The following is a 22,401-nucleotide window of genomic DNA, read 5'->3' as shown; positions in this document are numbered from 1 at the left end:
CCTCCTTGGTTAAGTTTATTCCTAAGTATCTTACATTTTTTGTTGCAATGGTAAATGGGATTGTTTTTTTAGCTTCTCTTTCTGTGAGTTCATTATTGGTGTATAAAAATGCCATAGATTTCTGGGTGTTAATTTTGTATCCTGTTATATTGCCGAATTCATTTATTAAATCTAGTAGTTTTTTTATGGAGTCTTCAGGGTTTTCTTTGTTCAATATCATGTCATCTGTGAATAATGACAGTTTTACTTCCTCCTTTCCAGTTTGGATTCGTTTTATCTTTTTCTTCTCGTCTGATTGTTATGGCTAGGACTTCCAGTATTGTTAAACCAAAGTGGTGAAAGTGGGCATCCCTGTCTTGTTCCTCTTCTTAGGGAAATGGTTTTAGTTTTTGCCCATTGAGTATGATGTTGGCTATAAGTTTGTCATTTATGGCTTTTATTGTGTATGGTCCCTCTATTCTCACTTTGCTGAGGGTTTTTATCAAAAAAGGGCATTGGATTTAGTTGAATGTATTTTTGTTTTTGTTGTTGTTTTTTGAAGCACTTGCTATAATCATGTGGGCTAATGTTCTATCCACTGAGCCAAACCAGCCAGGGCAAGTTCTCATTTTTATGAAGCCAAATTTGTTCTTTTATGGATCATGCTTTTGATGATATAGTTAAGAAATTTTTGCCTATTGCAAGGTCACAAAGGTTTTCTATGCTTTTTTTCTAGACACTTTGTATTTTTAGGTTTTTAGAAGTCTATGATTCATTTTGAGTAAATTTTTGTTTATGGTGTGAGGTATGAATCAAAGTCTGTTTTTTTGGCACATAGATATCCAGTTGCACTGTTTTTATTTTATTTTTTTAAAATATATTTTATTGATTTTTTTACAGAGAGGAAGGGAGGGGGATAGAGAGTCAGAAACACCAATGAGAGAGAAACATCGATCAGCTGCCTCCTGCACACCCCCCACTGGGGATGTGCCCGCAACCAAGGTACATGCCCTTGACCGGAATCGAACCTGGGACCTTTCAGTCCGCAGGCCAACACTCTATCCACTGAGACAAACCGGTTTTGGCTGCACTATTTTTAAAAAGACTGTCCTTTCTCTGCTGAATCACTTTCTCACCTTTGTCTTATATGTGTGGGTTTGTTTCTGGGCTTTATTTCTTTTTAAAAATGTTTTTACTGATTTCAGAGAGGGTGAGAGAGATAGAAACATCACTGATAAGAGAGAATCATTAATTGGCTGCCTCCTGCATGTCTCACACTGGGGATTGAGCCCACAAGCCAGGCATGTGCCCTGACCAGGAATTGAGCCGTGACCTCCTGGTTCATAGGTCGATGCTCAACCAATGAGCCACACCAGCTGGACTCTTTGATCTTTATTCCTTTCTACAGCTCTTTCTTTGTATCAAGGAATCTTCTACATGAAGCATCTTTAGAATTTTTTATAGAGCAGATTTGTCATATTTGTTTTGTTTGAAAATATCCTTTGTCTTTATTATTAATGAATATTTTCACTGGGTTTAGAATTTTAGATTGGCAAATTTTTTTTCAGCACATTGATGATATTAGTCTACTCTTAGTTTTCATTGTTACTGATGATGCCCTGACCGGTTTGACTCAGTGGATAGAGCGTTGGCCTGCGGTCTGAAAGGTCCCAGGTATGATTCCGGTCAAGGGCATGTACTTGGTTGCGGGCACATCCCCAGTGGTAGGTGTGCAGGAGGCAGCTGATCGATGTTTCTCTCTCATCGATGTTTCTAACTCTCTATCCCTCTCCCTTCCTCTCTGTAAAAATTCAATAAAATACATTTTTTTTAAAAAAAGTTAGCTGATGTTCTGTCATTTCTTTCATGATAATCTTTTTTTTCTCTAATTGCTTTTGAGATTTTTTTTATACTTTAATATATGTCTAGGAGTGATTTTTTTTTCTATCCTGATGCAAGATTATGTTGAGTTTCTAGAATCTGTGGACTTTTATTTTAATGGCTCTCAAAACTTCTTAGTTTTATCTCCAAATGCTGCTGCTGCTCCATTTTTCCCCTCTTTCTTGGATGTGCCAGTGTTCCCTTCATTTAAAGTTTAATCTCTTCTGTGTTTTCCTGAATGCAGCATAGAGAACTAAAAAGGTGGTAGTCTCTTCTGACTTCCCTTCTAGTTAATTTAATTTTCTCTTCTGCTCTTTCTAATCTATTGTTAAGCATGTGATTTAAGATCTTAATTTCAGTTACTGTAACTTTTTTGTTCTAAAGTTTTTATTCTTTTTCAAATATGTTTTGTCTCCTTTCAGTTTTAGTTCTCTGCCAGAAGTTTCAAGTTTTTATTTTTATGAACATTGTCAGCGTAGTTATTTTATGGTCTGTGCCTAATAATTACAATATTAGAAGTCTGTCTTTGTTTGTTTTTTGTTTGTTTGTTTTTGTTTGTTTGTTTTTTTACTGTTGCTTCTGATCTCCTTATGTCTTGTTTCCTATATGTCTTGGTTATCTTTGGCTGTTTTCTGGATATTGCACTTGAAACTTTTTTGGTGGGGATAATTTGAGGCCTTTTCCCAGAGATTTCATTTGCTCTGCCAGGTGCTTGGAAGCACTATTAATTTGGGACCTTGTTGAGATAATGGAATGAAATAGAGAAGTGGAAGCCAGGTTTCAGTTCATGGCAGGGATGGTTTACTTCTTGCTCACCTTTCTCCTGAGAGTTGTAGCCCTTCCAGGCAGCAATTTTAAATAGGGTGGCTTTGCTCTTTTTAAACATTTTTATTATATATTTATTTAAAAATTATCTTTATTGTTGAAAGTATTACAGGTGTTCCCCCTTTTCCCCTTCTACTCCTCCACCCCCATTCCGTACCTTTACCACACTATTGCCTGTGTTCATGGGTCATGCATATAAGTTCTTTGGAAAATTCTCCCTCCTCCTCCCCACCCCCCCCACTTTCCCTCTGAGATTCGTCAGTCAGTTCCATGCTTCTGTGTCTCTGGATCTATTTTGTTCATCAGTTTATTCTGTTCATTAGATTCCACATATGAGTGAGATCATGTGATACTTGTCTTTCTCTGACTGACTTATTTCACTTAGCATAATGCTCTCCAGGTCTCTCCATGCTGTCTCAAAGGGTAAGAGATTCTTTTTTTCACTGCTGCATAGTATTCCATGGTATAAATGTACCACAGCTTTTTTATCCACTCATCTGCTGATGAGCACTTGGGCTGTTTCTAGATCTTACTAGTAGCTATTGGAAATTGTGCTGCTATGAACATAGGGGTGCATATATTCTATGATTGGTGTTTGGGAGTCTTAGGATATATTCCTAGAAGTTGGGCCACTGGGTCAAATGGCAGTTCTATTTTTAATTTTTTGAGGAAACTCCATACTGTGTTTGTTTGTTTTTTAATATGTTTTTATTGACTTTTTAGAGAGAAAGGAAAGGAGAGGGATAGAGAGAGAAACATCAATGATGAGAAATATCATTGATCAGCTGCCTCCTGCACGCCCACCACAGGGGATTGAGCCCGAAACCCAGACATGTGCCCTGACTGGGAATCCAGTCATAGGCCTCTTGGTCCCTGTGCTGTTGCTCAACCACTGAGCTACACCCAGCCGGGCCATACTGTTTTCCACAGTGGCTGCACCAGTCTGCATTCCCACCAGTATTGTGTTAGGGTTCCATTTTCTCCACATCCTCGCCAGCACTTGTCATTTGTTGATTTGTTGATGGTAGCTGGCTTTGCTCTTTAGCACTCGTTCTCACAGTTTTTTCTTTGGATTTGGTAAATGCCTTCAGGGAAAAAGTGTTCTCATCTTTGTGATTTTTTTTTTGTCCTGGTAATTCCTCATTATCTTGTTAGTTCTTCAATGCTTTTAAGAAAAAGAAAAGGCCCTAGCCGGTTTGGCTCAGTGGATAGAGCGTTGACCTTCGGGCTAAAGGGTCCCAGGTTCAATTCTGGTCAGGGCACATGCCCAGGTTTCGGGCTCGATCGTGCAGGAGGCAGCCAATCAATGATTCTCTCTCATCATTGATGTTTCTATCTCTTTTCCTCTTCCTTCCTCTCTGAAATTTATTTAAAAAAAAGAAAAGAAAAAGTATTTTATTTGGCTTTCTTAGAGGCAGATTGCCTATTCGACTATTACAAAAAAAAAAAAAAAAAAAAAAAGAAAAGACTACTAATGTCCTGGAATTTAGTTTTACCTAGACATATTATGTAAAACAACTTGTAACAGATAGTTGAGTAATTTGTAGAAAAAGGTCTAAGATAATATATGATTCTATGCTTAGGTAAGATCCATTTTGTTCAGCATACTTACATATAACAACTACCAATTATCTATATATTTCTATGTGTCACGCACTTGTACTAAATACTTTCTACATGTTGTCTGACTTAATTCAACTGCTGAGGTATAGATATTATTATTACTCTTTTACAAATGAAGATATCAAGGCTCAAAGATGTTAATGAATTTGTCCATGTCACAGTTTAATAAATGGTTAAGCTGGTAGTCACTCAGGCCATCTGACTCTGAACTCTAAACCTCTACACTTTATTCTTTATAGTGCTACAAGAGCATATAACAAGAGAACCTGATCTAGTCATGGAATCAGGGGAGATTTCCCTGAAGAAGGAAATTTGAGCTGACATCAGAAGGTCAAGTATGAGTTAACTAAGTGAAGAAGAGATTGAACTCCTAGGCCTTGAACATGGAGGGAGATGGCATTTTGAAGATTTGGGAGAGGTCCAGGGTGGCTGTTAGGAAGACTGTTAGAATATGTGGCTCCATGCTTTTTGGAAGATTCTATTACATTGATGTCTACTAACGTTATGTCTGGTTTACATGGTGTATTCTTCCCACTTTAAAACTTTGGCTGATTACTAATGGTGATGCAGTAGGAAGAAGACAGCACTACCTCTAATTTATTCTTGCCATAAAATACTGAACTGGAATTTAATAAAGCCTCTAGATATAACCAGTTTACAAGAAATATAGGAGATGGAGAAATATGTTAAATGATAATGCAATAAGCTAAATATGAAATGCGGGTAACTCTGAAGACAAATGGCCTATTTCTTTAACAAATGCCATATTAAAAAGGAGACTGGGACTTAAAAATTAAAAGAAACTTAAGAGTGCTATATATGGACCTTATTTGAAAAAAAATCACAAGATATTTGGGGGAAATTGAACATGGACTAGATATTAGGTAATAGTAAAGAATTACTGATATTTTTATTGGGTGTGATAATGAGTCTATATTTGTTAGACATGTTTACCAAAATATAAGTAGGTAAGGAAGAAATGTAACAAGAATAGAAGAATGTTATTGAAGCTGGATTGATGAATACATGAGTTCATTATAGTCTTTCTCTACTTTTGTGTATTTTTTGAAAAATTTCTCGAATGAAAAGATAAAAAGCTAGTAACTGAAGTTGGCTGGCATTTTTAAAAAGGATCTTTATTTAAAACTAGAGGCCTGGTGCATGAAATTTGTGCATGGGGTGGGGGTGTCCCTCAGCCCAGCCTGCACCCTCTACAATCTGGGACCCTTCAAGGGATGTCCGACCACTGGGATCGGGCCTAAACGGGCAGTTAGACATCCCTCTCACAATCCAGTCCCAACCACTCGCCTGCCTGCCAGCCTGATCACCCCCTAACCTCTCCCCTGCCAGCCTGATCAATGCCTAACTGCTCCCCTGCTGGGCCGATTGCCCCTAACTGCCCTCCCCTGCTGGCCCGGTCACCCCTAACTGCCCTCCCTTGCCAGCCTGGTCACCCCTAACTGCCCTCCCTTGCCGGCCTGGTCGCACCTAACTACCCTCCCCTGCTGGCCTGGTCACCCCCAACTGCCCTCCCCTGCAGTCCTGGTCCCTCCCAACTGCTCTCCCCTACAGGCCTGGTTCCTCCCAACTGCTCTCCCCTGCAGGCCTGGTCCCTCGCAACTGCCCTCCCCTGCAGGCCTGGTCTCTCTCAACTGCCCTCCCCTGCAGGCCTGGTCTCTCCCAACTGCCCTCCCCTGCCGGCCCGGTTGCCCCTAACTGCCCTTCCCTGCTGGCCTGGTCACCCCCAACAGCCCTCCCCTTCAGGCCTGGTCTCTCCCAACTGTCCTCCCCTGTAGGCCTGGTTCCCCCCAACTGCCCTCCCCTGCAGGCCTTACCCCACCAACTGCCCTCCCCTGCTGGCCTGGTCACCCCTAACTTCCCTTCCTTGCCAGCCTAGTCACCCCTAACTGCCCTCCCCTTCAGGCCTGATCACCCCTAACTGCCCTCCCCTGTAGGCCTGGTCCCTCCCAACTGCCCTACCCTGCTGGCCTGATCACCCACAACTGCCCTCCCCTGCTGGCCATCTTGTGGCAGCCATCTTGTGTCTACATGTGGGGTTGGCCATCTTTGACAACATGGGGCAGCCATCTTGTGTGTTGGAGTGATGGTCAATTTGCATATTGCCTCTTTATTATATAGGATAAAGGCAGGAGGGTTGAATGTAGTATGTGATTGAGTTATTGAAAGAGACCAGAGTTTAAAGGGAGAAAGGACTCTGATGTGAAACTGCAAAAGTGGCAGCATTTGAGAATAGGTAATATGTTACTAAGTTTAGCTAAAAATAAATTATTAGTGACAATAAATTGTTTAGTTGGATTTCACTATCTGAAGCAGAAGGGTGCTTTGGATGAAACATTAAACTGGCAGGAAGGAGGCCTACCTCTAATCAGTCCTGGAAGATTGTTACACCTCTCTGGGCCTCAGATGTCTCTGGTACCTGATATATTGGTGCAGCTCTCCCTACACTCTTTTCTGCCAGCTATGAACAGCTAGAGATTTAGGATTAAACAATTTTCAAGGTCCTCTCAAGTTCTAAAATTCCATGATGCTAATGAATATGTGGCATTGTGCCTCTGGAGGGGAAGAATTATACCTATATATCAAACAACCCAAAAAATTTTTTTCTATAGAATGGTACATTCTTAGATAATGAGAGCAAGTGACAGTAGGTTAGACTGAATATAAACTTCTATGTGTGCCTGTCAAATAGAATCCTTTGTTGCTAACCTCTGATCTACTTAGAAATAAAGTCCATCTAAGAAAGTGGCACTCCATTCACCCTTGGAGTCAGTCCAGTGAATTGTTCGACTGGCCCGTAACTTTTGGGTCAGGCACAATTCTTTTAGTTTTTTGAAAAGCAGCTTCCAAAAGATAACAGTTTATTAGCATCATGTACTTTTCACATCCAGTTAACCTTTTGCACTCGGATGTCGAGTGTGACTCGACACGGTTAGCATTAGAATAAAGGAATCGAGAAAAAAGCAAGCGAGTGCAAAGTTAAAACAAAAATATTTTTCTTTGTGTTGGTATGTGTGTAAAACCCCTTATTTTATATCTAGAGGAAAACATTATAAGATAAGGTATATTCCAATCATTCTTTAAATTAGCTTTCTAAGAAGTAACAAAAGTTTTGACACAGGAATGGCTTAAATTGTCAAGAGTAGTGGTTCTTTTAAGTATAATTTCATTTAACACCTATTGCACTTTTTTCTGTTTTAATTTAGGCAACTCAAAATTTTTCACTGCCAGTCTCTACTTCTTTGGTTCTGCAAAGGAAAAGTATATCTCCAGCAGCCCCTAAAGCCCAGCAGTCCAGTAAATCATCAAACAGACTCATGACTGAAAAACAGGTAAATGTGAAATATTTGAAACCAGTGTTTTTCAAAGTATGTGGTGGCAAATAATACTACATCTATAAATGTGAAAAATCTTAAAAGCATTCTTAATTTAAAAGGATTCAGGTGTACAGCATAGGGAGTATAGTCAATTATATTGTAATAACTATGTATGGTGCCAAGTGGGTACTGGAAATATTGGGGGAACACTTTGTAAAGTATATGATTATCTAACCACTATGCTGTACACCTGAAACTGATACAAGATAATATTAAATATAAACTGTAATTGAAAAATAAAGTAAAAAGATTCTTTTATTTAGTAAAACTAAAGGCCTGGTGCACAAAATTCGTACACTGGGGTGGGGGTCCCTCAGCCCGGCCTGTGCCCTCCTGCAGTCCGGGAGCCCTTGGGGGATGTTCAGCTGACAGTGGGCCTATGCTGTCAGTCGGACATCCCCAGCTCTGCTGCAGAGCCGGGAGAGGCTCCTACCACTGCTGCTGCTCTTGCCAGCCGTGAGCCCAGCTTCTGACTGAGTGGCGCTCCCCCTGTGGGAGCACACTGACCACCAGGGGGCAGCTCTTGCGTTGAGCGTTTGCCCCCTGGTGGTCAGTGTGTGTCATAGCGACTGGTTGTTCCTCCGTTTGGTTGATTTGCATATTAGCCTTTTATTATATAGTATAATTTTGGGAAATGCCGGGTTAAAGACTATTAAATGATTTCATTACTCTAAGATACCAGTCTCTAAAAGGAGGCTCAAGTATAAAGTGTTCTGCAGCACATACTTTGGAAAATGCCATTCTTAGCTCTTTTCAGAATTTGCAAACAGTTGATGTTATTCTTTCTCTTAAAAGGTATTAGAGGCCCTGGCCAGTGTAACTCAGTTGGTTGGAGTGTTGTCCCATACACCAAAGATTGCAGATTCAATTCCTGGTCAGGGCATATACCAGGTTGCAGGTTTGATCCCCTGTTGGGGTGCATGCGGGAGGCAACCAATCAATGTTTCTCTCTCCCTTCCTCTCTCTCTTAAAAAAAAAAATCGATTGAAAAGATAAGGAACAACATGTATAACTTGATCATTCAAAATTCATAACATTATTATTTGCAAAGCATTTTGTCATTATGAGTCATACTAGGTAGACCTCCACTGAGATATCCACACAGAGCTTTTGGCTCCTAAAACAGATATCAGTAATAATTTTTTTTTTTTTGAGAGGGGGATGGGACAGAAATAGCAATTTGTTGTCCTACTTATTTATGCATTTATTGGTTGCTTTTTAAAAAATTTTAATGATTTCAGAGAGGAAGGGAAAGAGAGAGAGAGATAGAAACATCAATGATGGGAGGGAATCATTGATTGCCTCCTGCATGCCCCCAACTGGGGATAGAGCCCACAACCCGGGCATGTGACCTTGGCCAGAATCGAACCCGGGACCCTTCAGTCCACAGGCTGATGCTCTATCCACTGAGCTAAACTGGCTAGGGCTATTGGTTGCTTCTTGTATATGCCCTGACCAGGGAGCTTATCAGAACAACACTCCAACCAACTGAGCTACCCAGCCAGGGCTATCAGTAGTAATTCTAGTTCTGTGTCATTAATCTTTGTGACCAGAAGACCTAAGCATAAATAAGAGGAAAGGTTTGAGGAAGGAGGAGAAGTGTAGAAAAGATAAAGAAGGGAAAGAAAGTCAGCAATCAAAAGAAAAGGTTTATTTGGCGCTGTGGGTCATAATACTGTCAAAGAGTCATCAAGGTAATTTGTTCCTTTTTTATCCTGATAGAATCTTTAATGTCAGAGGAGCATTTGGAGTGGAGAGTAATGCTTTTATTTGTGCTTTGTCTAAATTATTAACCTTCAAGCTATTACAGTATTTACATACTATACCAGTAATAAAAACGTATTTATTGTATAAATTATATTTTTTCAAGCATTTAAACATTGAAAAGTCACTCAAATTGGCTTTTTACAAATATCCTTTAATACCTTAAAGAGCATGCAAAGCACTTCACACAGTGATTTCAAAATTGATTATTATACTTAACATTAAAAGCCCATTATAAAACTACTAGAGGCCTGATGCACGAAATTCGTGCAAGAGTAGGCCTTCCTTCTCCCGGCTTCCAGCACCGGCTTCCCTCTGGTACCCGGGACCCGGGATTCCCTCACAGCCCCGGCTTCATCTGGATGGTCGTCTGGAAGGACTTCTGGTCTAATTAGCATATTATGCTTTTATTATTATAGATATCAATATCAGGGATTTAAATGTGTCATTTAAAAAATTATCTCTATTATTCCATTCCATCTTTTTTTTTAAATATATTTTTGTTGATTTCAGAGAGGAAGGGAGATGGGGAGAGAGAGAGAGAGAGAGAGAAACATCAATGATGAGAGAATCATTGATCAGCTGCTCACTGGGAATTGAGCCTGCAACCCAGGCACATGCCCTGACTGCATATCGAACCATGACCTCTTGTTCATAGGTCAACGCTCAACCAGTGAGCCACATCTGCCAGGCCTGATCCATCTTTTATGTCCTTATTATATTTTTCTTCCTATTATGTTTTATTTTGTTTTTTTAAAATATATTTTTTATTGATTTCAGAGAGAAAGGGAGAGGGGGAGAGAGAGAGAAATATCAATGATGAGAAAGAATCATCGATCGGCTGCCTCCCGCACGTCCCCACTGGGGATCAAGCCCACAACTGGGGCATGCACCCTTGACCGGAATCTAACCGGGACCCTTCAGTCTGCAGGCTGACGCTCCGTCCATTGAGCCAAACCAGCCAGGGCCCCATTATGTTTTTATTCACTTAATCTAGAGCAGGCGTCCTCAAACTACGACCCGCGGGCCACATGCGGGTGTTTTTGCCGTTTTGTTTTTTTACTTCAAAATAAGATATGTGCAGTGTGCATAGGAATTTGTTCATAGTTTTTTTTAAACTATAGTCCGGCCCTCCAACAGTCTGAGGGACAGTGAACTGGCCCCCTGTTTAAAAAGTTTGAGGACCCCTGATCTAGAGAGTTAGAGTTCCCCTCTCAGCTTTATGGCATAATGACATACTTAGAATCAGGGGTACAAGACTTGAGAATCACTCAGAAAAAACAAACAAACAAAAAAAAAAGAGAATCACTCAGAATGATTCTACTCAAATCGGTTACCTGAATGGACAGACTCAATTTTATAGTTAGATCATATCCATTTTACAAGAAACTATTTAAATTATTGGCTCCAACCATTCAGATATGTTTTGTGTGTATGTGTGTGTGTGTGACCTTAGTCATTGTTAAAATTACACTTATTTCCAAGTGACTCACCTCTTTATTCAATTAATGTAACTCAGTTTGCAGTTGTTTCTTTTGAGTGGGGCCTGAACTGGTTCAGTTAAATGAAAAACCTAAGGTCTGTTTGATTCACTGCAATTATAAGGTGTTTTTTAGTTGTTTTGTTTTAATTTTAATTATTGTATGTACACAAAACTTCATATTAAAATTTTTTGGAGAAAAAGTTCTGTTATTCTGAAAACAAAGGAAATTATATACAAGAAGGTATTTTTTCATTTTATATCATAAACTTGATCCTTTTCTCTCTCCTTTGTAATTATAGCAGGAAGAAGCAGAATGGGAGAGCATAAATGTGCTGTTGATGACGCATGGCTTAAAACCTTTAGTTCTAGTCAAAAGAACAGATCTTAAAGGTAACCCGATCCTATTCTTGCTCCTGATGGTAAAAAGCTGTTTTTTCCTTTAAAATATTTTTTATCTTAAAATTTTTTTGCCTTACCTTTATTTTTACTATTTGTATTCTATGTTTTAAAAAATATAGATCTCATCGTTTTTGACAGACGGTCATCACAAAGGATGAGACAGAACTTGAAAACGTTGGTGGAAGAAACAGCGCGTCAACAGAACGTGATCCAGGAGCTCATAGAAACTAATCAGCAGCTTAAGTAAGAAAATGGAGGGGGGGGGGGCTCTCTTGGATTTTTTGTATCTAGGTAGATGCAAATACATATATATATATATTTTAAATATATTTTTATTGATATCAGAGAAGAAGGGATGGAGAGATAGAAATATCAGTGATGAGAAAGAATCCTTGATTGGCTGCCTCCTGCATGTCCTCCACAGGGGATTGAGCCTGCAACCCGGGCATGTGCCTTTCACTGGAATTGAACCTGGGACCTTTTAATCCTCAGGCCGATGTTCTATCCACTGAGCCAAACCAGATAGGGCGCAAATATAAATATTTTTAGTAGGTAATCTTTTGGTAATAGCTCAGCAAAGAAATTTTAGAAATTCATTATGTTGTTAGATGAGTAGATTTGTTGATGTGATTTATGTTTATTACTAAGGAAGGATTTGTGTGTATTATTAGAAAAGAAGTTCAGCTAGAAAAATGCCGAGCAGTAGATCAGGAACAACGAGCTAATGACTTGGAACAAATAATGGAGAGTGTGAAATCCAAAATTGGTGAATTGGAGGATGAATCCCTAAATAGAGTTTGCCAGCAGCAGAATGAAATAAAAGATCTTCAAAAGGAGCATAAAGCTTTACAGGTACTGAGTTATATATTTTCTTACATGATAGTATAAAACAGCTCATCAAGGTTACAGGTGACTTCCATGTTGCTTAATTCAATGGTCTTTACTTGGCCTATTACTGTTTCTTCTTGATATTCTTCCCTTAGTTTCTAGAATATTTCCTCATTTGGTTTCCCTCTAACCCCACTGCTGATTCTTCTCATCTCCCTAACCTCTCAGTGTTGGGATTCCCTAGAATTCCTTAGTCCTTTTCTCTTCCCTATATACTCTAACTCCCTTGGTGATGCTCAGTCTTTCTTAGCACCTAATTTAAATCTATAGTCCAGACCTCTTCCCTTATTTCCTGACTCATTTCCCACTACCCACTTGACATCACTCCTGGATGTCTAATAGGCATCTAGACCTTTACATGTCTACAACTGAGTTCCTGTATTTCCTCTCCAAAACTTTCTTCTTTTAGTCTCCACTCTGGTCCAAGTCACCTTCATTTATCCTCTGCTTCTCTCTTGGCTTTGCTGCTTCTCACTTTGCCTTTTTTCTTTTTCTTTCCTTTTTTGTTAATCCTCACCTGAGGACACTTTTCCATAGACTTTTAGAGAGAATGGAAGGGAGAGGGAGAGACAGAAAGAGAGAAACATTGATGTGAGAGAGACACATCTATTGGTTGCCTCCCGCACACGCCCCAACCAGAGCCAGGGATTGAGCCTGTAACTGAGGTACATGCCCTTGACTGGAATTGAACCTGAGACCCTTCAGATAGGGCTGACGCTCTACCTACTGAGCCAAACCAGCTAGGGGTCCCCTTGTGTTTTTTGTTTTTTTTTTTAACATTTTTATTGATTTCAGAGAGGAAGGGAGCGGGAGAGAGAATGAGAGAGAGAGAGAACCATCGATGATGAGAGAGAATCATAGATCGGCTGCCTCCTGCACGCCCCACACAGGGGATGGAGCCTACAACCTGGGCATATGCCCTGACCGGGAATCAAACCTATGACCTCCTGTTCATAGGTCGATACTCTCAACCACTGAGCCTTGTCTTTTTAATGTGTTCTCAACATAGTAGCTCAATACTCTCCAATGGCTTTCCTTTTTCTTTAGTGTTATGGAGATTCTCGGATTCCTTTACTATTATGAAACCTTGAATGCAAGCAGTTATAAGCTATAATTCCCCTATTTTATACCTATTTTACTTGTTACATGTTTACATTTATGACAGTGTTTCTGGAGCTAGTACCTATTTAAAAACAGCCTCAGTACTGAAGTTCTTGAATGAAGCAGCTTGATAGAAACTGTGACGATGGCTTTGTGTACAATACTGTTAGAACTGCATGTCCTAGATGTACATATTATAATTGTTTTTTTTTTAATTTCTTCTAGGCAAAATGTCAGCATTACAAGAGAAAACAAATGGAGCAACAAGAGACTATTGCTTTTTTGCAAAAGGATATCTGTAGATTAACAAAGGAGGAGGAAGAGCGCATTGTCACTCAAAACAGAGTATTTTCTTATCTCTGCAAAAGAGTTCCTCATACCATCTTGGATAGACAGTAATGTTTACTTTATAAATTGTTATGTGGATAGATTCATCATTTTTTAAAACTGATTTTATCTTGGGAGTGGTTATGTATATCTCTTAGAAATTGGGTTCTGCTTTCTATATAGCAGGATAAAAATCCCCAGGTTTCTAAGCAAAGAAATTAAGCCCAGAGACAGAAAGACAAGTTAGTAATGAGCTGTAATAGTCTAGGTGGGAGATAATGAAGGCCTGTGTTAGGGCTAAAAGAGAGAGATTGCGGAGATGGACAGAAATTGTCCAGACTGACTGGCTATAGTTGTTGAGAGGAGGAGAGGAGTGAAAGATTATTAGATTTCAAGTTAGATTTGGGGAATGGAGAGGAAAGAGGATGAATTAATTTTTGGACATGTACCTAAGCACCTTATACCAGCTATGTAGAAGTATCAGGGCTGCAGTTAAAAGGACCAAACTCCAGAGAACTTCCAAATTTCAGATAGACAGAAAAGAGGCAGAAGAGAAGTTATGTTTGGGCGTCAGGATAACCAAGGAGCAGAGTTTCAAGGAGAGGGTGGTACGAAGTGTTACATGCTGCCTCAGTTTATATGTTTACCTTCTTCCTGTCTTATTTGCTCAGAACTCCCATTTGACACATAATAACTCCTCACTAAAAGTTTATTGAAGATAGCAGGTAACAATCACCCAGAATGAATGAAGTTTGCTAAGGAGGAAAAGATTAAAATGGAATGTTAGCTTAAGGGGGAAGTGTGGGGATGAGAGGGCTTGTGAAGGATAGAAAGGATGATATGTAAGCTAGTATGTGTTGGGATGGGGAAAGGTTGAAAAGAAAGACTAATCCAGAACGTTATATTAAAAGCACAATTGGTTGAATTAGATCTAAAGGCAGGAGATGGGTAAGTTTCCCAAGATAGGAGAGACATAGTATGAATTCTTACTTTAAAAAGAACATGTAAAAGTATAGTGTTATTTTATTTTTCTTTGATGATTTTTTTAAATTAAAAAAGCAGTACATGCTTATAAAAATTCAAATAATATAGAAGTGTTTAAAATGTTATAGACCTGCCTGTCCCTCCTAATTCCCACACCTTAGAGATAACCACTTTAATCGTTTGGTTTGTGCCTTTCCTAGTGTTTCACAACAGGAGTGCTCTTGGTATTTTGGGTGGGACAGTTTATTATTGTGTAGGGCTGTCATGCTCATTGATGAAGTTTTAATATCTTGCCTTCTCCCCAGCCAGTCAGTCTGCAGCCAACTCTGTTCCCTAGATTATAGTATTATCTCCCTGTTAAGAACCTGTAGAGTTCTTTTTCAATACACACACAAAATCACATACAATATTTCTTTAAAAAATAGTAGTGGTATACATTTGGCTATGCAACATTAATTTTTCTCTTACTCCTTATTAGGACATACAAATATACATTATTTTTCTAATGCTTCATCATTCTCTATAGTATAGATGTGCCATTATTTATTTAACTTTTTCCTTGTTGAAGAATAAATTGTTTCTGTGTTTTCACCTTTCTAAATAATGGTACAATGAGCAACTTTGTTCATCTTGACTACAACCTTGGGGCATATATTTCTGTGAGAACGATTGCTATAGGTAGAACTGTTGGGACAACGAGAATATACATTAAATATTCTGAAATATGTTTGTGGTTATTTTTAAAACTATACTTTGAAAGTAATATAATATATGATTTAGTATAATATTGGCAAAACCACTTAAATTTTTTATAAACTTGCTAGATTATCTGTACACTTATCACTGTAATTTGAAATTATATAGAAAGAATAGTAAATGCTACAATATCACATTTTGAAATAATTTATTTCCTGTTTTTTAGGTTGCTTTGCCTAATTGACTACTATGAATCTAAAATTAGAAAACTTCATAAACAAAGGTACAACTAATCCTGTATTGCAATTTTTAAAAATACTACCCAGTTGTGAATCACACCAAAAGTAGTCAGCATTTTGAAACCTAAAATATGCTTTGGAAATCTACCTAATATGTAACTATGAATTTTTTTAAATCTTTTTTTTTAATTTAATAAATCTTTATTGTTCAGATTATTACAATTGTTCCTCTTATTTCCCCCATAGCTACCCTCCACCCAATTCCCACCCCACCCTCTGCCCTTACCCACCCCCCGACTGTCCTCATCCATAGGTGTACGATTTTTGTCCAGTCTCTTCCTGCACCTCCACACCCCTTTCCCCCCGAGAATTGTCAGTCCACTCCCTTTCTATGCCCCTGATTCTATTATATTCACCAGATTATTCTGTTCATCAGATTTTTTTATTCACTTGATTTTTAGATTCACTTGTTGATATGTATTTGTTGTTCATCATTTTTATCTTTACCTTTTTCTTCTTCTTCCTCTTCTTAAAGAATACCCTTCAGCATTTCATATAATACTGGTTTGGTGGTGATGAACTCCTTTAGCTTTTTCTTATCTGTGAAGCTCTTTATCTGCCCTTCCATTCTGAATGATAGCTTTGCTGGGTAGAGTAATCTTGGTTGTAGGTTCTTGCTATTCATCACTTTGAATATTTCTTGCCACTCCCGTCTGGCCTGCATAGTTTCTGTTGAGAAATCAGCTGACAGTCGTATGGGGGCTCCCTTGTAGGTAACTAACTGTTTTTCTCTTGCTGCTTTTAATATTCTCTCTTTGTCTTTTGCTCTTGGCATTTTAATTATGATGTGTCTTGGTGTGGTCCTCTTTGGATTCCTTTTGTTTGGGGTTCTCTGTGCTTCCTGGACTTGTAAGTCTATTTCTTTCACCAGGTGGGGGAAGTTTTCTGTCATTATGTCTTCAAATAGGTTTTCAGTATCTTGCTCTCTCTCTTCTTCTGGCACCCCCATAATTCTGATGTTGGTATGCTTGAAGTTGTCCCAGAGGCTCCTTACACTATCTTCATATTTTTGGATTCTTTTTTCTTTTTGCTTTTCCGGTTGAGTGTTTTTGGCTTCTTTGTATTTCTTTTTTATTTATTTTTTTATTGATTTTTTACAGAGAGGAAGAGAGAGGGATAGAGAGTTAGAAACATCGATGAGAGAGAAACATCGATCAGCTGCCTCCTGCACACCCCCTTCTGGGGATGTGCCCGCAACCAAGTATATGCCCTTGACCGGAATCGAACCTGGGACCCTTGAGTCCGCAGGCCGACGCTCTATCCACTGAGCCAAACCGGTTTCGGTGGCTTCTTTGTATTTCAAATCTTTGACTTGATTCTTGTGATCCTCTAGTCTGCTGTTAGATTTCTATATAATATTTTTTATTTCTGTCAGTGTATGCTTAATTTCTAGTTGGTCCTTTTTCATATCCTCGAGGGTCTCGCTAAATTTATCGGCCTTTTCTAGGAAATTCTTGAAAAACCTTATAACCGTGGTTTTGAACTCTATATCCAGTCGTTTGCTTTCCTTCATTTCTTTCATTTGTGATCTGTTTCTTTGTCTCCGCATTTTGGCTGCTTCCCTGAGTTGATAGAGTGGCTTTGTGTGCTAGATGTCCTATAGGGCCCAGTGGCTCAGCCTCCCCAGTTACCTGAGGTGGACACTCTTGGTGCACCCCTTTGTGGGCTGTGTGCACAGTCTTGTTGTAGTTAAACCTTGATTGTTGTTGGTATCACTGGGAGGAATTGACCTCAGGCCAATTGGTTGTGAGGATCAGCTATGTCCATGCTGGGAGAACTTCTGTGCTGGAGACACCCTTATGACACAAGACTTGCAAAAGCCTCTGTGCTCAGCTTGGATGGGGCGGAGTCTCAGGGTGGAGTAGACAGCATTGGTTTCCCGTCAGCCCTGCCCTAATAGGCCCCTGTGTCTCAGTGTCCCATGGTAATCGCTACAAGCACCTCTGAGAGAATGCTGCCCTTGAGTTCCGCTTCTGCCAGACAGTCCAGTTTCTCCCCAAATGAGTCTGGATCCCCAGAGTCTCGCCCGGAACTGGAGTTCAGTGCCGTCGGGAGCTTTTGTCTCCCTCCTGCTTGAGAAAGCCAGCCGCGTACTCAGTTGCCCGCCCTCTCCGTGCACGCGCATCACGGTACCTCTGCCTTCCGCAGTTCCTCCGAGTCTCAGTGTGCTTTTCTCTTTCCTGACAGTCCAGTTTCACCCCGTATGAGTCTGGGTCCCCAGAGTCTCACCCGGAACTGGAGTTCAGCGCAGTTGGGAACTTTTGTCTCCCGCCCGCTTGAGAAAGCCAGCCATGCACTCAGTTGCCAGTCCTCTCTGCATGCACGTCTCAGTACCTCTGACTCCTACAGCTCCTCTGAGTCTCAGTGTGCTTTTCTCTTTTCTTCTAGTTGTAGAATTTCCTCTCAGCCAGCCTTCCTGTGGTTCTGGATGATATCCATTTTGTCTTTTAGTTGTAGTTTTGAAATTGTGCGAGGCAGCAGTTTAGGTGTTTACGTATGCCGCCATCTTGGTTTCTCCTCCTGTAACTATGAATTTTTAATAAAGATCTTGAAGACTGTATTTTACTACTTATGTTAAAATCTATTGTTGCATTTATATTAAATATATATATATATATTTATTTCACCAAAATATTGGTTACAGAAGAAATAGGATTTATTTTATATTTTAAAGTATTATAATTTATTCTATTTGATGTCATCAGGCCATCAGATAGATACTGAGTATATTCACAAAGTGATATGATTAGATTAGCTATCTACCAATGTGCAATCTAATTAGTGTGCAGATTTATATGAGCTAAAGATAAAATGTCATAGTGAAAAATCAAGCATATAGGCTTAAAACACAGTTTACCTCTGATAAAAGAAATTAAGGGTAAATATAAAAATAATGGTCTTCAATTAACCTAAAATAGCCAAATAACCTAAAGTGCTTTCATATACAGTCATTAAAACAGTAGCTAGTCTATTTCATTGTTTATAGATAGAACAGTTCTTTTAACATATTTATTTGAGCACCTTCTTTGTGCCATGGTCTGGTTTAGGGACTAAGGATACCATGATAAACTAAGCAGATAAATCTCCACTTTGATTAAGCATACATTCTAGTATTCTTAAGAAAAAGAACTTTCCAGAAACTCAGCAGGACCAGTGACAGAGCTGTGCTGATTGCTGATTCCTTCTAACCCCTTGAGACTCTTTTAAAAAGAGAGCAGATGGAGGGAAGAACGGGGAAAAAAGTGAAAGATGGAGGAAGGGAAGTCAAGAAAAGAACAGCTAATGGTAGAGTAATTCCTTGCTTCATTCTATTCAGAAAGCAGTATTATAAGTAACTTCAGGGACCTTCTCATTTTCAAATGAAACTTATGTTTTAGATGGTAGGCATGGTGTTAGATTCTACAGAGATAGGACAAAGTTTTAGGTAGGGTCCTTACATTCTAGGATTTTGCAATCTGCTAAGGGAGATAAAATGTGCACTTATACTCTACATTTTTTCATATAGTTTTTTGGTGACATAAAAGTACTAGAAGGAAAAAAACAGTATGCTTTGTTTGTTTACTCATTCAACAAGTGCTTTTTCATTCACTCTTAGGCTCCATACTCTTCTAGAAAATGAGATATCATGGTGAACAAGACAAAGTTCTGGTTTCCGTTGATCTTACATTTTAATTAAGGTGATAGCAGATATATACTCTACTATTAGGTAGTAGTACTTAATACCTAATACTATTCTCTATGAGGACAAGTAAGAAATTTGGCTTAAATTTTAATTAATATTTGGGTTATCAAAATCTTACTGGATTGATTTAATTTTTGTTAGCTAAATCATTTCTTTGAAGATAGATGCAGTACACTTATGGAAAAAATCTATTTTTTCATAGGCAATATAAAGAAGATGAAAGTCAGTCAGAAGAAGACGACTACAGCAGTCTTGATGCCTCACCAACTTATAAAGGCCTTCTACTGGTACAGGGACTACATGACTCATAAATACTTTTTTATAAAGTAAAATAATCATGTAGGAAAGTTAACTATTTTTTTATATGAAATATGTTGCAGTCATTACAGAATCAACTGAAGGAATCAAAATTTAAGATTGATGCACTTTTAAGTGAAAAGCTGAATCTCCAAAAAGATTTGGAAACCAGGTGAGAGAAACTTAAGTAATTTTTATGTAACCTTTGAAAAGTAAACACGTACTGGAATTTAGAATGTTAAATGAGTCATTCTAGCCCTTTTATTCTAAAACTATCTAATCTTGAGGAAATTCATACTCTCATATTCATTTTAGTCAGTTGTCTGTCATATGATAGAAGGAACAAGAACACATAGGTAGGCAAGAGAAGTGAGAAAATAGGAGTCTACATTAAAAAGATAAAACTGGGTAGGAACTCAGAGTTGATTCAGTAGTAGATTCTTGTACTAGTAGGTTTTCCATCCCCAAATTCCTTTAGGACATATTATTTCATCTTATCCTTATGTTGTGGGAGAAGAAAATGAAAAGTTTAAATGGAGCCCTAACCAGTTTGGCTCGGTGGATAGAGCGTCGGCCTGCAGACTGAAGGGTCCGAGTTCGATTCCAGTCAAGGGCATGTAGCCTGGTTGTGGCCATATCCCCAGTAGAGGGTGTGCAGGAGGCAGCTGGTCGATGTTTCTCTCTCAACGATGTTTCTGACTCTCTATCCCTCTCCCTTCCTCTCTGTAAAAAAATCAATAAAATATATATTTTTTAAAAAAGTTTAAATGGAATACAACAGAAAGGTATATTTATATACAGCATACTACCACAAAAGAATGAGACTCTACATGTGTACAGTGATTAATAAGGAATGTGACATTTAATTCAACAAATATTTGTTGAATATCTATTATAAGTTAGACACTTTCCTAAGCTCTAGTATAATGACCAAAACGAATACCTTATTCTCATAAAGCTTATACTTTAATGGAGAGGGCATTGATACCTATAGTATAAACCTCTTATATAAATTTTAACAACCTGCCACAGAGTAATATGGAAAATTATGATTATATAAATAGTAAAAATTTAAAACATGCATGGGAATCATGAACAGTGAATTCGGGATAGTGGTTATTTATGTTATGCAAAAGAGAGGAATGACATTAATAAGGGACACACATGGAGTGTAAGGTATATGTATAATGTTTTAGTTAAGAGATTTGAACCTAATCTGTTAATATTCAATTTTAATATAGTAAAACTATCTGTAAAATACTATTTGTTTTACTAAATATTTCACATATAAACAAATAATAGGTTTACAATGATAAAAATGGGTAAAAAGTTTTGAATAGGAAATATAGAGAAGAAATCCAATGGCCAATGAACCCTCACTAGCAGTCGTGAGATTTTTAAATAATTTTAATAAGCATATTTGTGGCAAGTAACAAAGTATACACTATTGTTTATTATTAAATCTCCTTACATGTTTATTTAATAAATTGAATGTATTCAATATGATTTATTTTCTACAGGCCCACACAGCATGAATTAATACTTTATAAACAGCAGGTGAAGAAACTGGAGAAAGCCCTAAAGAAAAGCATCAAGTAATTATATTTAATGAAAGTTACAAATTTATTAGGCTTTTGTATTTTATTACCTCTCATTTTCCCTCATAGTGAGCTTGGCTTAAAATTACCAGACTGATGGAGGGAAATGACATTAAAAAGGGGTATTTCTGGTTCCACAGTCTAAAAAAAATTTCTCCTGTGTTGGATTTGGCTATATATTCATCTTAAGAACAAGAAAACAGAATTTGCCTAATTTAATAAAGGACAAGATTTTAACTAGAAAATTGTCTTTGGAAATCATAGAGGGATTATAAGAGAATCATTGAAATTAGAAATGACAAGCCCCAAATCATGGTGGTAGCCATGACCTGAAGAATATATAGCCTCATCATACTTTAAAAGTACCAGAATGAATGCAGTGATCCATTAATATTCACCATTTGTATCTTTCTTGACTTTGAAAAGCACGTACTCAGAGGAGTTTCAAAAAATTTTTCCTCCAATAGTGGTAGTATTTTCTGAAGATTATCTATGTGTACTCTTTGACTCAAGGGAATGGGACTTAAGGGATTATTGGGATGAAATATTTTGAAAACTATATGAATTAATATATGTATTAGATGTATTAAATCAATTGTATTAGCATAAGTTGATTCAGTTTTTAGTGACAGCTGTATTTCCTTCTTCCTGTGGCAACACATGCCACAGTGAAAGGCAAGCATTCTGGATATTCAAGAATTATATATTGAATTAGATAAAATGGTACAGAAGGAAAACTAAAGAAAGAGCGAAGTGAAGGTTTGGAAAAGCTGCATTCATTCATTCAATTACTATTTTTTTCCTTCCTACTATTGCTTGACATTTTGGGTACCTATGATACCTCCTACTATCTGCTTGACATTCTGGGTACTGGAATTACAGTGGTAAACCAAATAGAAAAGGTTCCTGCTCTCATGGAGATTACACAACGGGAGAAGGCCAATGAAAATGACAAGACAGTTTTGATATAAAAATAATAAATGTAAGATAGTGTAAGAGTTGCTATTGTGTGAGGTTTGGACATGATCAAAGGTGGCAGTAGTGGAGGTGTTGAAAAGTTTAGAGTATTAGAATGGATAGATTGTGATGGATTGACTATAGGCAGCTGGGCGGCAGAGGGGAATCAAGACTCCTAAGTTTTAGGCCTGAATAACTAGGTAATTGTTGGTGCATTAACCAA

The 22,401-nt window shown here is 38.2% G+C and overlaps 1 protein-coding gene across 5 annotated transcripts in view; it reads left to right on the top strand.

Annotated features, from left to right (window-relative positions):
• Nucleotides 1-22,401, top strand: part of CEP70 (centrosomal protein 70) — a 51,369-nt gene that overhangs the window by 5,692 nt on the left and 23,276 nt on the right. For 3 of the 5 annotated variants that reach the window (XM_079795544.1, XM_079795548.1, XM_079795545.1), the window contains exons 3-12: nucleotides 4,548-4,638; nucleotides 7,533-7,658; nucleotides 11,250-11,340; nucleotides 11,469-11,592; nucleotides 12,021-12,201; nucleotides 13,564-13,733; nucleotides 15,572-15,628; nucleotides 19,529-19,613; nucleotides 19,707-19,795; nucleotides 21,144-21,218. In XM_079795544.1, the coding sequence (XP_079651670.1) occupies nucleotides 7,644-7,658; nucleotides 11,250-11,340; nucleotides 11,469-11,592; nucleotides 12,021-12,201; nucleotides 13,564-13,733; nucleotides 15,572-15,628; nucleotides 19,529-19,613; nucleotides 19,707-19,795; nucleotides 21,144-21,218 (887 nt within the window). In that variant the 5' untranslated portion in view covers nucleotides 4,548-4,638; nucleotides 7,533-7,643. The remainder of the gene's footprint in view (nucleotides 1-4,547; nucleotides 4,639-7,532; nucleotides 7,659-11,249; nucleotides 11,341-11,468; nucleotides 11,593-12,020; nucleotides 12,202-13,563; nucleotides 13,734-15,571; nucleotides 15,629-19,528; nucleotides 19,614-19,706; nucleotides 19,796-21,143; nucleotides 21,219-22,401) is intronic. The other 2 variants (XM_079795546.1, XM_079795547.1) reach the window with 1 other exon arrangement.

This window comes from Cnephaeus nilssonii (assembly GCF_951640355.1).
Source record: "Cnephaeus nilssonii genome assembly, chromosome: 17".
In the NCBI taxonomy this organism is placed as follows: Eukaryota; Metazoa; Chordata; class Mammalia; order Chiroptera; family Vespertilionidae; genus Cnephaeus; species Cnephaeus nilssonii.
Note: the sequence above shows the minus strand (reverse complement) of the source record. Positions and strands in the feature narration are given on the sequence as shown.